Genomic DNA, 17,011 nt, shown 5'->3' on the forward strand with positions numbered 1-17,011 from the left:
TCAGTCACCTTCTCACAATCTCAGCCATATCTAAAAGGCTGTGTGCACAGGTCTTTCCGTTCCTGTATTCATGCAGAAGTGTTTGGTAAAGCTTTAATTATTCAGTGATGTTCATTTTATGATGACATCACGATTTATATTGTGACTCACTAAGCACTGACAAAGAAACCAGTGAAGGAATTTCAAGCACTTTGTACCCTGATGCAGGGAGGTGTTGACCTAATGGTCAAATGACTGAGCTATAATCCAGGAATCCCAAGTAATATTCTGGTGATATAGGTTCAAATCCCATAGATTTAGAGAGCCTAATATCGGTGATATTAATTGGCTGGTCAATTATGCCACTGGGTTTATTTGATGAATTAAGATTTTCTATTAACTAAACAAACCAAATCATTTTCAAAATCAAAGTTCTGTAAGTTTCAATATATTATTCTTGGGAATATTGATGAATTTCATAGAATCACTACAGTTTGGAAGCAGGCCGTTCAGTCCATCAAGTCCACACCAACCCTTCAAAGCGTATCCCATTCAGGCACACCCCATCCCTGTATTTTCCGTAGCTAAGCCATCTAGCCTGGACACACAGCAGACAATTTAGCATGGCCAATCCACCTAACCCTGAACATCAATGGACTGCTGGCGGAAACCCACACTAACAGTAAGCTGAGGGTGGAATTGAACCTGGGTCGCTGGTGCTGTGAGGCAGCAGTGCTAACCGCTGAGCCATCATGCTATCCCATTGTTGGCAACAAAAAGGCTGGAGCTTAGTGCCCATGCTCAGAGAAGCTGGTGGTGAGCCACTGTGTTGATCTGCAACATATAGTGAAGGTACCCTCACAGTGTTCTCAGAGAGGGGGTTCTAGGATTTTAAAGGCATGATAACATACTTCAAAGATGGAAGGGCGCAAGGCTTGGAGGGGAACTTGGAAGTGATGACGCTCTCATTCATTTACTGAATGGTCTTTCTGGGTGGAGGAAGTCACAGGTCTGGGAGCTGCTGCTGCTGCTGAAGTTGTCTCGGTCGCGTGCTGTGGAACATCCTGCAAAAGGTGTACACTCCAATCACAGTGTATCACTGAGGTGGGAGGATCAGGACCAATCAATTGAAGTTGACAACACAAGAGACCATTATGAATAAGAGGGTCAAAGGGATGCCAGCCCAAACATTGGGCATGTGTTCAATTATTTCCATTTTTGTGTAATATTAATAACTTCTCTTAACGTCGCTGCAGTTAGTCGGTGGATCTTTTATATGTAAGGTGGCAATGGAACCCGCAGGTTCCTGTTCTCACTCACAGAGCCACATTGTGGCCACATCATGTAACTACACTGTGACTTACTCTCTGCAACTTACGTTTCAGATAGGATAGGGTTAATATCACAGAGAAAACAACATACAAATTAGTTTATTGCTATGCTGACTTAGGTCTCTGATCCTGCTGGCAGTCTGAGGGTTAATAGTACCTCATAAAAATTTCATCAAGGCCATGATATAAATTTTATTTTCAAAAGTAGAATGCCAGCCCCAGCAACTCCCGTCATAAAATAAAAATATATAGCACTTGACTCCCAGTCAGGTGGCTTTGGGCCGGAGACCTAGCACTGCCTCACATCTCAACTTGGCTGTCTGATAGTTTGCCTCATGTTATGACTGAATGGTGAACACTTAGCCGGATCCGAATTTGGAAAGACCTTGGGTCCAATTGATTTCATCTTTAAAGGACACTGACCCCCTCCCTTATGACAGAGCACTGGGTCTAATGTATCTCATAAGCTGGTTGCCAGCCTCATGCTCATTCTCAAACACGCTTCCCTTGTGCACTGACTCTAGCCTTCTGTCCCTTCCGAGGGCTATCAGTAAGACAGGCTGGGAGTACCTCTGGCAGGAAACTTGAGGAAATCCACACTCTCCAACACCGCAGGAGCCAGGGAGATCTGCTGAGGGGGCCTTGGTGGGGGGAGGGCGGGGGTGGTTTGTGGATAGAAAACTCCTTTTAGAAACAGAAAACAGAAATGTCTAGCCAAGGCAGGAAGATCCTCAGCTACGCACTTATTTCACTGAACTTAGAGATGGCTCAAGGGCTCCAGTATCTGTGTGACTTCAATCAGGTAACCAGGCAGAAAGACGTTGGCAGAGATTGAAAACACTTAATCATCGTACTTTCATTAGGCTGCTAGGCCCTTTTTTTTCCCCGCAATGAACAGCCAACCTCCCACTCCAAGCCATGGCAACATCTTACTGTGAGAGTTCTGCAGCTGGGTCACTGTGGCCATGAACGGTTGCTGCGACATGTGACTCTGAGACTGCTGCATGATTGGCTGCTGATGCGGACTGTGAAGTTGCTGTGAAAACTGCACAGGTTGTAGAGCTGCCAGGCTACCTGCTGTCACGCTGTTAATAACAGGAACACTCTGCCCCTGGGATGTGCTTATACCTGGAAAATGAAAAAAAAAAGACAAAGACAAGGCAATGATGTGAATACTGCTGTGCAAAAATCTTCCAAAGAGTCACTCATCCAAGTTTTCATTCGCCCGATTTAAGTATCTCCTCCCATCATCCAATTACTCCAAACAAAAACAGCTACAAACAGGTAGAAAGTGCTCCTAGAAGACTTCACCCCTGGGTGGTACTGTACTCACTGAGGGGTAGATATACATTGAGTGCACATATGGTTCCTGTACAGTCTTTTATCTTCACTCAAGTGTGAGATGTGGGTGTCACTGGCTGGTCAGCATTTATTGCCCTTAAGAAGGTGGTGGTGAGCTGCTTTCTTGAACTGCAGCTGTTCAGTTGCTGTGGGTTGACCCACAATACCCTTGGTAAGAAACTCCAGGATTTTGGCCCATGGACAGTAAAGGAATGACGATATATTTCCAAATCAGGACTGTGAGTGGCTTGGAAGGGATGTTGCAGATGGTGATGTTGCCAAGTATCTGCTGCCCTTGTCTTTCTAGATAGAAATGGGTTTGGAAGTGCTGTCTAAGGGTGTTTGGTGAATTTCTGCCATGAGTCTTGTAGGTAGTACACACTGCTGCTACTGAGCGTCAGTGGTGGAGGGAATGAATCCTTGTGGACATGGTGCCAATCAAGCAAGCTGCCTTGTTTGGCATTACCATGAAGGTCCTATCTTCTCAACCTTTCCCCTCCCCTGAGGCGTCGAGACCTTCAGGTTAAACTCACCACCAGTTGTTTCTCTCTCTCTAATGAGACAGCAGTCATTTGGTCCTCTGGGACTATCCTGAATTCAACCTTTTTTTTTAACTCGTGTCAAAGTTGGGAGCAAGTTCATGAGTGAGGTACCACTATATTTGCAGCGGGGACAAATGTAGATCTGAATATTGTGTTCTGATTCAGGTACTTATCAGATTCACCTCAGGCACAGAATTCAAAAAGGCAAATGAGTAATGACAGAATGAATTGGATAGGTAGCAAATTCAAATAAGCATAAAGATCATTCTGCGACAAATATCAATCAGTTTAAATGGCGGCTGACGATAGCCTTCATAAAAATGTAAGGAATAAAATAGGACTAGGCTTCTTGAGCCTGTTCTGCCATTTAGTAAAATAATGGCAGTTCTGGTCCTTGTCCCAAATCTTGCTCCCTGTTCGCTTAATCCTTTACTACCCTGACAGTTCAAAAAAAATTAGATAAAGTAAAATCTGGAATCTTTTGCTTAATGATTGGATGTTTCAATATGGATTTCATTGGACAAACAGGTGGGAAAGACTGAATGATCTCTGTAATCACCCCCATTTATACAACTTCATAATTCATAGGTGTTTTGGAGATTTAAGGAATACTGACATGGCCTAATTTGTTGTCAGTCCTAATTACTCTCTGAATATTATACTAGGCCACTTCAATGTGAGTTAACAGTCAGTCATCAAGTGTAGAATGCAGTTTCTAGTAGGCCTGGTCTTGTGGGAGTTGCCAATTCTCTTCCTTAAAGGACCATTAATGAGCCATTTGTTGCTTTTTTCTAACGAGTACTCAGAAACTATTATGGTCACAACAGAGAGGCATGGGGAGATGGGGGGTGGGTTTCTGCCTTCCTTGGGAGACAAACCAAGCCTTGACTCCTGATTAATACTAGAATTTTCTGGCACTCATGCAAAGCAAGTTCACTGTAGACTGAGAGTAAATACAGCCAAAATCATTCTTAACTCAGAAATATAGCTGGTAAAAATAATAATGCACTTTTAATAAAGTTAGTTTTCTGATGCTGGATGATTTTCCCCTATTTTAAAGCCATGCATTGATATTAAAGTAGATAAAGATTTTCAGAATCTTGCTCAATGGGAGTGCAGTTCAGGGAACCTCCATGCACTTCATGCCAAGCAATCCCCATATCTGGACTGCAAATAGTTTCCTGAGTGCCGGGAGCTACCAGTACTTCCCCTCTAGAGAGAGTCTGGGCAGTAAGCATCACAGTTGGACCAACATGTGGACTTCCCATGTTAATCCTCTACTGCTGTCTCCTCAAATTGCTCTGCTCTCTTGTGCAGAAATGCTGATTCTGACACGAATGTTAAATTCACTAGGGTGGAGAGTTAAGGCTAAGATATTGTATTTCCTGCCACTATCTCATTAGCCCCACTGTTGGTGCACTATGTTCTATGAACAATGTGCAGTGCAGCCAATCAGCAAGGTTACGTTGCCAGTGCCTCCCAATTCCTTGACCTGTACAGCTAAGAACAGTAACAAAATGATGAAAATATTGTCTTCTCTAGATTCCCCTTCGAATAACAACCTGGCACAACTGTGACAAATATACTGTCATTCCTTCATTGTTGTTGGAATTCCCTACCGAGCACTATGCTGTAAGCATCAACCCTCACCAAGACCACAGTTCAAGCCAATAACCCACCACCATCTCTGGGCCACTAAAGATGGACAACAACTTCAGTCTGGCCAATGCTTCCACATCCAGCAAACAATAACAACAAAACAAGAAAAGAGACATGCTCCCATGAAGCCTCCCTCCCCTCTTGAAAACTCTTATTTTCACTTGTAATGCTGCTAAGATCAGGTGACTGAGTTGAGATGAGAGTCAACTGGACATCCTTACTGGACAGTGCCATACCACTTGGTGTTATCTATTTTGACAGCAGAATCACTATTCTGTACCAAATTCCCATGAATAAACATGAACACAAGGGCCTGGAACACAACAGAACTCTCATTGCAACGTGTTAAGAACAGACGAAATGCCACACTCATACAATACAGCAGGTTAGATAGAAGAGGGCGTACTTTGTGCTATCGCCATAACTCCAGAGAGGGGGTTGATGATGAGATTCTGTGTTTGTTGGTGATTGTGATGTGGAGGTTGTGACAAGCTGTGGATATTTGTCAATGTGCTGACTGGAGGCAGAGGTCCACCTGTAGCGGTGATCTAAACAAAGAAAAGAGAAATCAGATCAGATACCAGCTGAAACCAGTCCAAACGTTATTCATTTAGCATGTGTTCAGCTAGTGGGTGTAAGAGCTTGTTAAAATGGATCATTGCATCTATAAACTATTTTGCACTATACAGCTCCTTTTATCAGGGGCACAAGGAGAAGGATTTTGTCCCTGGACACAAATGTGGCTTTCTTTTCAAAGTGACCAATCTCTGTTGGTTTGGTACCATTACTGCAAGAATTCATACCCTGAAACAGCTCAGCATCATTATCCCCATCAATGCTATACAGCAAGCATTAATTATGAAGCGAGTGGGCCTTGTCGGAGGGAACACCGGGATGAATGGTATTTTCTGGTACGTTTCAACTCTTATATTTTTAAAAATTCATTCATTCATGGCGTCACTGGCTAGGCCATCCTTAATTGGCCAGAGGGCTGCTATGAATCAACCACATTGCTGTAGATCTGGAATCACATATAGACCAAACCAGGAAAGGTTGGCAGTTTCTTTCCCTGAAGGGGAATTAGTAAACCAAGATGGGTTTTTCCCCTGACAATTGGCAACAGATTCATGGTCATCATTAGACTCCAGATTTTTATTGAATTTAAATTCCACCATCTGTCGTGGCAAGATTCGAACCCAGGTTACCAGAACATTAGCTGGGTCTCTGGATAAACAGTCCAGTGATAATACCACTAGGACATTGCCTCCCCATACCTTTATGCTCATGAAAGGAAATGGTAGGTTTCAAAGAACTAACACAGGATGTACAAACATTCTAAGCGCTTATGCATGTATTTATAAAAGAGGAATGTGGTGAATTTTTTGATGACGTAACAGAGATTGATGAAGGGAAACCAGTGGATGTTGTGTATATGTATTAAGAAAACATCTGATGAAGTATCCCATAAAGGGATTGTTCAAAAGCTTGAGACCTATATACTTGGAGGCCTATATACAATGTCAGCTTGGATGGGAAAAGTGGGTAAGGACAGAAAACAGCAACTCATGGTACACAGATGATTTCCTGACAGGAGGATGTAGGCACTGGTGTTCCTCAAGGTTAAGTACTAGGATCACTGCTTTCATTTCCGATCTTGGAAAACTAAAATTTCAAAGTTTTCTAATGTTACCAATTGTGAGGATGATACTAATCAACTACGATAGGACATAGAGCGGTTAACAGAATGGATAGAGTGGGGCTGAGGAAATGTTGTATAGAGACATTTGAGGTGAATGAGGTAAGAAAAGGGCAATGGGGACTTTAATGCCACAGATGGAAAGTGTCTAATGGGGCAGAGGGACCCCAGGGTTCATGTGCATTGATTTTTGAACCTGAGTGCAATTAGCAAAGCACATGGGATCTCAGTCTTCATGAGATGTTGAGTTCAAAAGCAAGAAGGTTTTACTAAAATTTTTTTGAAACTCTGGTCAGACAATTACTGCTGTAGCGCATCCAGTTCTGGCCACCACATTTTAGGAAGGACGTGATGGTGCAGAGAAGATTTATCAGAATGGTGTCAGTGATTTCTGTTGTTTCTCCTCAGATGGAGGAAAGCTGTTCCCACTAGCTGATGATACAAGGACTAGGACACACAAATCAAGGATTTCAGCAATACATAGAGGAGATGTAGTGACTGAAGTAGAAGTACACGAGCCAGATCTCATTAAGCAGTGAGTAGTAATTACAGGAACCTAGTGCCTACAGTGTGCAGGGAGAGGAGATGATCAAAGATTTCAACACAACATTGGGTAGGTATATGGGAGAAATAAACCGGCAGGGCAATGGAGATGGAGTGGGAGAATGTGGCTGCCTAGATTTACATAAGGAGAACCAGCAAAGCCAGAGGTCAAAGGGCCAAAACATTTCCCTCTGAACCTTAATGACACTTTAATTCTATGAGACCTCCATTGAGGAACTCCCAGCACTAATTCATTCTCATAATCTCCTCCACACAGTAAGGTGTAACATCATGCCCTGCATGTACTGAGAGCAGGTACATACCAATAGCAAACAGTGAAAACCACCATTAAATGGTAAGTGGTTGCCAGCTACAATGTAATTGCCGTTAATGGCTATCAATGGAAAAATTCTGTTTCGAAAATTGATTGCACCATGCAGCTTAACAGAGAAAATAATCTTTAGGTGTGGAACAATCTTCCAAGACCAAGAAGGAGAGGCTTCTTGCTGCTAGGAGAAACCCTGAGTGTAAGTTTACCTTTTCTTACAGAATCTTATATCTTTACCATCTGACCCTCTGGAGCTGTGCCATCTCTTTGACAGAATTCCCAGCATCCCCTTTTCCTATCGTTACTAAAATTTCACTTTTTACCCTAAATGTATCCACTTCTTTTTTAAAGTTACAGATTAAGTCAATAGTTTGAGTTTGATAATGCTAGGTCACTATCAATCTATATATTGAAAGGGTTTTTTTTGGGGGGGGGCAAGTTTGTCATTTTTTTAAAAATCCCTTTTTTAACCCAGTGAAAGTGCTTGCCGGATCCTCATTTACTGCATCTCAAAATAGCCAGTCATTTTTTTCCAGAAGACTGGCATTCGTGCTGTGAAAAATTCCCTACGTCCATAAATACAATGTATCGCCTTTAATTCAAGGGAGCTTTGATGGAAAGCGCTTAGATCCACCTGGTTCTTTGGTCAATGGGTCATTGACAGAGCTGGGAAAAGTGCCCACTTAAGATGCAGAATATTCCAGGCCTGCAGCAGAGGCAGACGCTATGAAAAGCTTTCTGATGCCATTCTCTGTATCGGCCTTTCTGACTTCAGGGTGCCTGTCCCACCCCAACCCCTGGCATAATGCACAGTAACGTCCACTGAGCCTGGTTTAAGATAGTTCAGTCCTAATAGGTAAGGGGATCAAGAGTTACAGGAAGCAGGCAGGAGAGAAACACAAGAGTCATAATGAATGGCAGAGCTGACCTGATGGGCTGAATGGCCTAAATCTGATGCTAAATCTTGTGGTCTTATGGTCTATGGTCACTTTCCTGTAATGATGAGATGTCTGTGGGAGGCTGGTTGTGAGCGGGTAGATTAGTGGTCAGGGCTCCAGACAGATCTACACGTGCCACCAAAGTCAGCCTTGTACAGGGAATCCCTACTCCTCCATAATAACAGTTTTCACATTTGTCCATTAAATTCTTTAAAATCCTTCAAGTTGAAGGACTCCCTCAGTTGTTCACCTTTTATTTGTAGGTGGATGCTAAAGATGGAAATTTTCCGATTTGTCAAATCCCATCCATATCTCTGCTCCGGTTTTGGGAACCTGCCTGCCACTTTGAATTGGACAAGGAGCCTGCCTGCATGCCAATTAAGGAGAACTCTGGTTAAAATTCCAACCTGTGGCCATTACCCTTTGAGGGGTAGTACTGTTACCTCTTTCCTAACTCCAAAGCTGAAAATCTGTTTGTACCGTAAATGGCAATGTGATGTGTGTGCGTATGTTTCCTGGATCGTTATTGGAAAACACACTTGAGGCGCAGTTATGCCACACAGTGGAGTCTCGACAAGATTGCCTTTGGAGTGTAGGAGACATAAATCGTGAATGTCTGATCCCAACCATCTTCCCTGGAGTGAATGTAGCAGAGGACCAGTGCCTCTCTGACCATTCTCTAGTACTTCCTAGCATTAGATGTCCAATGAGCAACTGGTCGTGAACCTTTCATCTTCATTGTGTACAAAATAAGGTGCAAGGTCCAAGATAGAAATTAAATTGAAATATGTAAGGGAAAGCCAGTGAGGCAAAACAAATGGGGAATAGGCCACAGTATAATAAGGATTGAAAGGTCAGTAGATTGCAGGAGAAATGGAAGCTAAGGTAGGTAAGAGTTCGACTGCTTGGAAGCAAAGTAAGAGGTTGTACAATGAATCTAGACTGTAGAAATGGATTTGAGTGCAATAAAGAAAGGAAAGTTGGACGAAAAAGAGGTAGAAAGAAAAGGAAATAGGATAAGAAGAAATAAAGCCCCATTTGTTTTGCTTTAACATCTGAGGATCTGGGGTAGACCATTTAGGACAGAGATGGGGAGATATTTCTTCACCCAAAGAGTGGTGAGCCTGTGGAATGCATTACCACAGGAAGTAGTTGATGTCAAACATTGAATGTATTCAAGAGGCTACTAGATATAACACTTGGAGTGTATGGGATCAAAGGTTATGGGGAGAAAGCTGGATCAGACTATTGAGTTAGATGATCAGCCTTGATTGTGATGAATGGCAGAGCAGGCTGGAAGGGCTGAATGGCATCCTCTTGCTCCTATCTTCAATGTTTCTATCTCATAGCACTTTGCATATAACAAAATTGTGCTTTGGTGTGCAGTAACTGGTACGTAGGCAATGACAGTTAGGGAATGTCAAGGAAACTAAACGAGAAATGAAGTAAATTAGTTTATTATCAATATGATTGTCACCAGCGATAAGGAATAGTGTCACACCCCAGAACACAACTCGACAATGTGCTTGATCAATAAATTGAAAAGGTTCTTTTGTCAGCTTTGTTGGTTGGGTACAGAACTTGCACATTTAGTGCTGTGCAGGCTATGGGTTACAGCACTGCCTTGCAGTCCTGACCTATTCTGGAATCCAGACCTCGCTTTCCTACAATGCTGTCATTGTTTCATGAGTCTGTCCGCCATTAAAAAGCGACTTGTTTGTTTTGCCTTCTTGGGCTCTTATCTTATCAGCACTGCAGTTACAATAGTGCAGGTGTACTCACCATCTTGCCATCAGGTGACAGCAGACTGTGGCTTGGGTCCAGGTTTGCTGGCGAGACTTGCTGTAAAACTGTTTGGCTTGTTACCATGGCGCTGTTACCATGGTGGCTGATTGCTGTGGAAGAGGAGACTTCACTGGTCCCTTGCTGGCCATATCGCACGCCTGTTGCACAAAATAAATTCAAAATCAAATACACCGAAATATACTGAATTGTATTTTAGCCTTCTTAGCTCAACAGAGAGCAAACAAAAAAAAACATGTGAAGTAAACACTGACAGGGTGGTGGGGGCAAAGGTGAAAGGTCTCTGGTGTACCTAAGTACGTCAGTCAACATACTGCCTGTGTTCCCACTAAACAGTAGGATGAAAAGACCAACATTAAAGCGTGCAAACCTGGATGTGATAAGAACATCTAACCATGCTACATGTCAAAAGAGGCATTTAACTCTACAATGGAAGAAAAGACAAGGTGATAAAGCTAAATACAGTTAAGAATTTCGGCCCCATGTAGGTTTTCTTCGGTTGGAAAATAATTCTTCCCAGACTTTTCAAAGCTGCGCTATGTAATAAAGTCTAAATGAAATTCTAACCTTGACAAAGCCCCAGTATCTGTTAAAGTGGTAGACCTCCCCACGCCTTAATTCTGAACAGGAAAGTAATCTGTAATACAGGCAGTCAGTTGCAAGGCAATCTCAACCCAACAGATCAGCAAGTCTCCACAGGGTTGTCGATGATCGACCAACTGCACCAGGAGGGATCGACCTGTCATTGCAGACTGGGAGTTTCTTTCCCCCAGCTCAGCTCCAAATCATCGTGAAGGTTAATGCCTTGAGGAGGCAGATGGACCTAACAGACAAGAAACAGGAAGTGTCCATGTGCTCTGTTTTGGTAAGCTGCTTGGCATCAGCTGGTAAAACTCAACTTGAACCTGAATTCCCATGGTTTTTTGTATCAGTTAAGTGACATGGTGTTTCAAATGGAAAAGTGTGTAGCCTTCCTATTAGGTGAACAGAGTCTGTCGGGATTTCTCAGAGGTTAGATGCCCCATTTAACCAGAAGTAATCTGCCATCTCACATCAAATGGGAAAGTAACACTGAAACGTCAGCCTTCCTGCTCCTCTAATGCTGCTTGGCCTGCTGAGTTCATCCAGCTCCACAGCTTGTTATCATAAATTAATGTCACTTCAGAGAGCATGTGTGTGCAGGAGGATCCTTGTGAGCGTGGTCCTGAATGTTAGTAAAGCAATATAAAGTTGATTATAGGGAGGAGCAAGTGGGGATGGGGTTGAAAGCCTCTCACAATATAGAAATTACTGAGTCCCGCTCTCAGGACTGTCCAAAGTTTGCCTCAGATTGGGGACTTTTGTTAATGAGGCGTAACATCCTGAGTAAATAAAAGCACTACTGCCCGGCTCACCCTGACTGAGTAGCACCTCCTGCCAGCTGGCCATGTTGGGGCACTGATGGTTGTGGAGATGTTCATAGCCAGGAGAACCTTGACTTCCTTCATGAAGGAAGACGCCGGGCAGCGAGTGGCCTATGAAGGGAGAAAATGGGGAGAAAAGAAAGATAAGATGAAAAAAATAAATAAATGTGACAAAGAAAACATGGACAGTCAACAACAAATCGCATTTCTGTAGTGAACCTTGTGCAGGAGGAAAAAATTGTGGATTTATACTGAACCTGCCACATCCTTGGGACGTCTCAATGTGTTTTATTACCTATTCATCATTTCTTTGCAATGCAACTACTGTCAACACATGTGACAATCAATGTTAACATTGCAAGTAACCACAGGCCAGCTAATTGGGTGTCAAAGGATAAATATTGTCCACGACAGGGGTGGATTCCCCTTGTTCGACTTCAAAAAGTGTCAAGGCACTGTCTTGTGCTCACATAAAATAGGGCAAATGGTGCCTGAGTTTTATAAAGCACAGCTCTTCCAACATTGCAGCACTCCTCAGCAAGAGGGGAATAAGCAAAATGGGAAAAATTGGTCTAAGTGCATTAAAGCAAGAACAGAGAGCAGATTTTGAAAAGCAGGGAGGGAGGTGATAAGGTAGAAGACCAAGAACGACATTTCCTCAGCACAGGGGTAGTGTGACTAAGAAATAGAACATTTTGATTTGCAAACCATTTGCACTATGAAAAATGAGCTTGACTATCATTTAAGATTGATAAATCTGTGGCATCATTACTCAATCTTCATCCCTTGAAAGCAGCCTTTCAGTTGAAATGAAAACAAGATTGCATTCATAGCTGGAAATGTGCCAACGTAAGCAGTTAACTCATGTCCAGGGCAAACATTGTGAAATGCCAGGGTGATGCCATTATTGAATAATTCAGAGTCACCGTTGTCACCATTTTTCACAGTTGCCAACTTCCTTCATATTTCTAACCTTGTGATGTGTGTTTGTTCTTTCAGCCACTCCCCATGTAAGCTGCTGAGAAATAGCCATAGACAATCCAGTATTGGCAGTTCCTACTATCTCATAGACAATCATTTGCTAATTTTCTGAAAGTATTTGGAACCTCTATTCTATGCACTACAAACTAAACGTTTCAGAGATTGCTCTGTGCTAGCTGATCCTAACCATCAGTTACTCCTGATTGCTTTCCAGGGGTTTTTCTGCTATTATGATTTATGCACAAATAATATCTCGTGATCTAATAAAGAGCCATCGAACTCTAACTCGGGGCTTCCAGGCAGGACGAAGTCAGAAAAAGAAAATTCCTATTTGACCTGAGGAATGATTCATTCCCTTGTTCAGGTCGTGGTGATTTAACAAATAGGCTAACTGGGAAATCACAGGAAAATTTGCAATTTCATTGACTGGCCTGGTTACCTTAGTTGGCTAGTTGACAAGTGTGCCATTCAGAATAATACTGACAGCATCCCCTTGTAATTCCCATTTCAGCGGTGGTAACTTGGGACCCATCTCCTCCCCCTGCCCGTGACCGTGGAGCCAATTGCAAACCACCTCTGACAGAAACTGCCAAGAAATCAGCTCCAGATGAAGCATCAGCAGACAATGCGGCAAGGATTCTCTCTATGGGCAAAGCAACCATGTAATGAAGTGGTCACCTTGCTGGGTCTCTGATCTGATTGCATGGCGTAATATGGATGAAAAGTCCTCCTCAGGCCACCGTCACTAACCAAACAGCAGTGGAATCAAAGAAGCAATAGGCAAATACTCAAGAGCAAATGTCCCTTCTCTCCTAGTGCAATCCAATGTGTAGGCCGGGAAAAGACAATGGGATTCCTATTGCCAAGGAAAGACAAAGGATCAATCTGAATATTTTTACTAAATAAAAATGTAAACCAATGAAGATTTGGGCTAGAAAGCATCATGAGACTAAATGATGCTTCTGAGTGACTCAATAGTGTTCTCATCTACTTCCCTAATGTCACAACCTCCTGAAGAGATACAATGACAAAGGCAAAGGAAACGTGTTCAACTACAATAGAAAACCCAGGAAAGCTCCTCCCTGAAAGGTGATGAAATAACTGCAGCAGATGATGATTGCCTCTGAGACATCACTAACCAAACACACTGAATCCATGCACACTGTGTCCTACTCCCTCAGCAAATGATCATCCCTTCCTCAAGACTGCAGTGTCCTTAGTTGCCACATCTATAAATCATGTGAGCGTAACAAGCACCAAATGATTATTTGCTTGAAGAGTTGTGAATTAATAGCTTTCGACTGCTTTTCAATGATCATACATCAAAGGTAAAAATTTCTTTTGTAAAACTTCCGTGAGGGTTCATCACTTTTCCATATTAAATCAGTAGTGTACTCTGTTTCCCCATCTCTAACCCAAGCCCATTTTGCAATGGTTTGCCTTGTAAACATCAGCAAGACAGTAAAACATTTAAATGGTTCTGTTGCCCAGTGGTCAAATAATGGTCTAGAGTCTAATAAAAAGACTTTACTTTATAGCACAGCCTGCTGTAAAACTGTCAAAGGGGAAAAGTCCATTCTTTCATTGGCCGTTAACAGTATCTTACATGATTGCTTGTGAAGTTCTTTGTAATTCCTTTACCTCTATATTTCTAAAAGAATTGACCAATGCCAGAATTCAATTCTGCAGGTGTTGGCAACTTTCTGTACTTTCCAAAGTAAGCATTCCAGTCTGCACAATGAATCTAATCTTATTCTCATCTAATATCCACATAGATACACGGTACTTTCCATCTGGAGACCTGGGCTATTATGAACGAATCTGAGAAACTTACAGCTTCTTTTGCTTCCCTAACAAAGACTATATTAGTGTTAATTGTAACACTCCCACTGTTACCTCAGTTCAAACCACATAATCTAGTGACTGAGCCAGGCACTCCTTCCTTCATGAATTTGTCCAGAGTGTGGGCTCATGTGCTGAAATTAATTTGCATTGTGCATTAACAATCGTGCTTGTCATTTTGCAGTTTGGTCACTTTCCATTCTTCAATAAAGCAACATGCAGATCTTCCAGGATTCTTTGATCTAGTCTCTAGATTACTTGTTGCTCTTTGTGGGCTGGAAAAGCTGACCAGCAAGATCTTTGAGGGCTCAAGACAGTAAGTCAGAACTTCTCAGGAGGGTGCTGACATCATTGCAAAACCAAAGTCAAGGAAAAAAGTTCATCCAGCTCCACACTTTGTTATCTCAGATTCTCCAGCATCTGCAGTTCCCATTATCTCTCTCAAGGAAAATCTATCTTTCACACTCACATCTCAAAGATGTGAGGTGCTTTGCAAATCTAGTAACAGCAGAATAATTATAATACCTGAAGATAAGAATATACAATATATGGAATTCGCATTTCACATCCACAGGCCTTACTTCCATTCGTCACAATTTTTGGTAACATTTCTTTTAAATAGTGTCTTACATTGTAAATTTTGATATCAATTTTGCTACATCAACTTCAACAATGTACTTGCAAGCTAAGCATCTCCAAGAACCTCAAGTATCTCTTAAATTCATTGCCATTTTGAGCATATCCTCATTCACCAACTAACCATAAGCGTTTCTGCAGGAAACAGCAATAACTGTTCAAAGTATTGCAAATAATACTAACTTCGGGACACCACCTTGTTCTCTGGCCAACATCTGTGTCTCAGGCTTGTTGCGATGCTCCAGCAAAACGCAATGCAAGCTGGAAGAACAGTGCCTCATTTTCTGCTTGGGCACCTTGCAGCCTTCTGGACTCAATACTGAGTTCAATAACTTTAAGGCTTGATTTCTCCCATGTCCTTATCCTGAACCCGCACACATTAGGCCTTGTTATCACATAGGCTGCTGTTACACACAACCTATTATTAGCCATTAACAGACTCCATTAATAGCTATTCACCCTCCTATAGGGGGAGGTGATGGCCGAGTGGTGTTATCACTGGACTGTTAACACAGAGACCCAGATAATGTTCTGGGAACCCAGGTGCGAATTGTACCAAAGCAGTTGGTTGACTTTGAATTCAATAAATATCTTGAATTAAGAATCTAAAGATTACCTTGAATCCATTGTCGATTATTGGGGAAAACCGATCTGGATCACTAATGTCCTTTAGGGAAGGAAATTGCCTTCCTTACCTGGTTTGGCCTACATGAGACTTCAGATCCACAGCAATGTGATTGACTCTTAGCTGCCCTCTGGGCAATAAATGCTGCCTAGCCAGCAATGCCCTCATTCTGTGAATGAGTGAATAGCCAGATCATTATCCACTCTTTTGTCTGCCCAACTGTCCTGTTACCTCTTTGGGTTCCATCCCCGACTTTCATTTACTCCTCACTCCTTTCCCCACCATATCTCCTGTGTATAAACCTACATTTTCCTAGCTACCATCCATTCTGAGGAAGGGTCACTCGACCCAAATATTAACTCTGGTTTCTTGCCACAGTTGCTGCCAGACCTGCTGTGCTTTTGTAGCAATTTGTGCTTTTGTTTCCAATTTACTATAATTCACACTTCCTACAACATTTCTTAGATATCAAAGTGCGGAGCTGGATGAACACAGCAGGCCAAGCAGCAATGTTGCTCCTAAGGTCCTGCTTGGCCTGCTGTGTTCATCCAGCTCCGCACTTTGATATCTTGGATTCTCCAGTATCTGCAGTTCCCATTATCTCTACAACATTTCTTTTCCCATTTTACTTTGGTGTAAATAATATTATCATAAATTGTATTCTACAACTCACTATCAGCAATGTCAAAGTAGCCTTCTATCTATTATATAAAAGGTTTTATGTATGGTTTACTTTTCTTGTAGGTGTCACATTTACTTTGTGTAACAGTTTTTCCTTCATCTCCCTATTATCATAAGAGCATTGTAGCCTCGAACTCACAATGCTACACATTTGCAAAAATGTCTTGCACATGATGCATCAAACTAAAGTCATCATAACTATGCTGTTGTTGTGGATCAGAAATAATTCTTAGCTCTGGAGTTGGAAATTTCCAATGAATTTCGCAATTGCCTTCACTGAGGAGTGATTCAGTGAGCAGTAGCCTTAAAGGGACAGGCTAGATGAGCATTTAAACATAGTGGCTATGTTCCAGATCGTAAACAGAATGAAAAGCCCAGTTAATTTTTAGTGGACATCAGTGCTGATCAGGCCAATCAATGTATAGTGTCTAGATATGCACACATACTGCTCAATGTTTAACTACATAAAAACACAACCCAGGTTCGAAAAATAATGTACCCTTCTTCTCCAAAATGAATACTTTGTTGTTACCTTAACAGCTTCAAAAATGAACCAAGAAAATACTTGCTAAACTGAGATCAGAAACAAATCATTCATAGTGTGAACAAAGGCAGCACTAGATACAACAAGACTACACTTCCTAACTTAGTTATACAAATTAGTCATAAATATATTGTCATAA

General features: G+C 42.1%; 1 protein-coding gene across 6 annotated transcripts in view; it reads right to left on the minus strand.

Moving 5' to 3' along the window:
* LOC125464507 (hepatocyte nuclear factor 1-beta) overlaps positions 1–17,011 on the minus strand; it is a 108,196-nt gene that overhangs the window by 36,227 nt on the left and 54,958 nt on the right. For 3 of the 6 annotated variants that reach the window (XM_048556924.2, XM_048556922.2, XM_048556923.2), the window contains exons 5-8: positions 11,555–11,674; positions 10,140–10,300; positions 5,259–5,400; positions 2,244–2,438 (exon numbers count right to left, since the gene is read on the minus strand). In XM_048556924.2, coding sequence (XP_048412881.1) covers positions 2,244–2,438; positions 5,259–5,400; positions 10,140–10,300; positions 11,555–11,674 — 618 coding nt within the window. The remainder of the gene's footprint in view (positions 1–2,243; positions 2,439–5,258; positions 5,401–10,139; positions 10,301–11,554; positions 11,675–17,011) is intronic. The other 3 variants (XM_048556926.2, XM_048556927.2, XM_048556925.2) reach the window with 1 other exon arrangement.

This window comes from Stegostoma tigrinum, chromosome 27, assembly GCF_030684315.1.
Source record: "Stegostoma tigrinum isolate sSteTig4 chromosome 27, sSteTig4.hap1, whole genome shotgun sequence".
NCBI classification, from domain to species: Eukaryota; Metazoa; Chordata; class Chondrichthyes; order Orectolobiformes; family Stegostomatidae; genus Stegostoma; species Stegostoma tigrinum.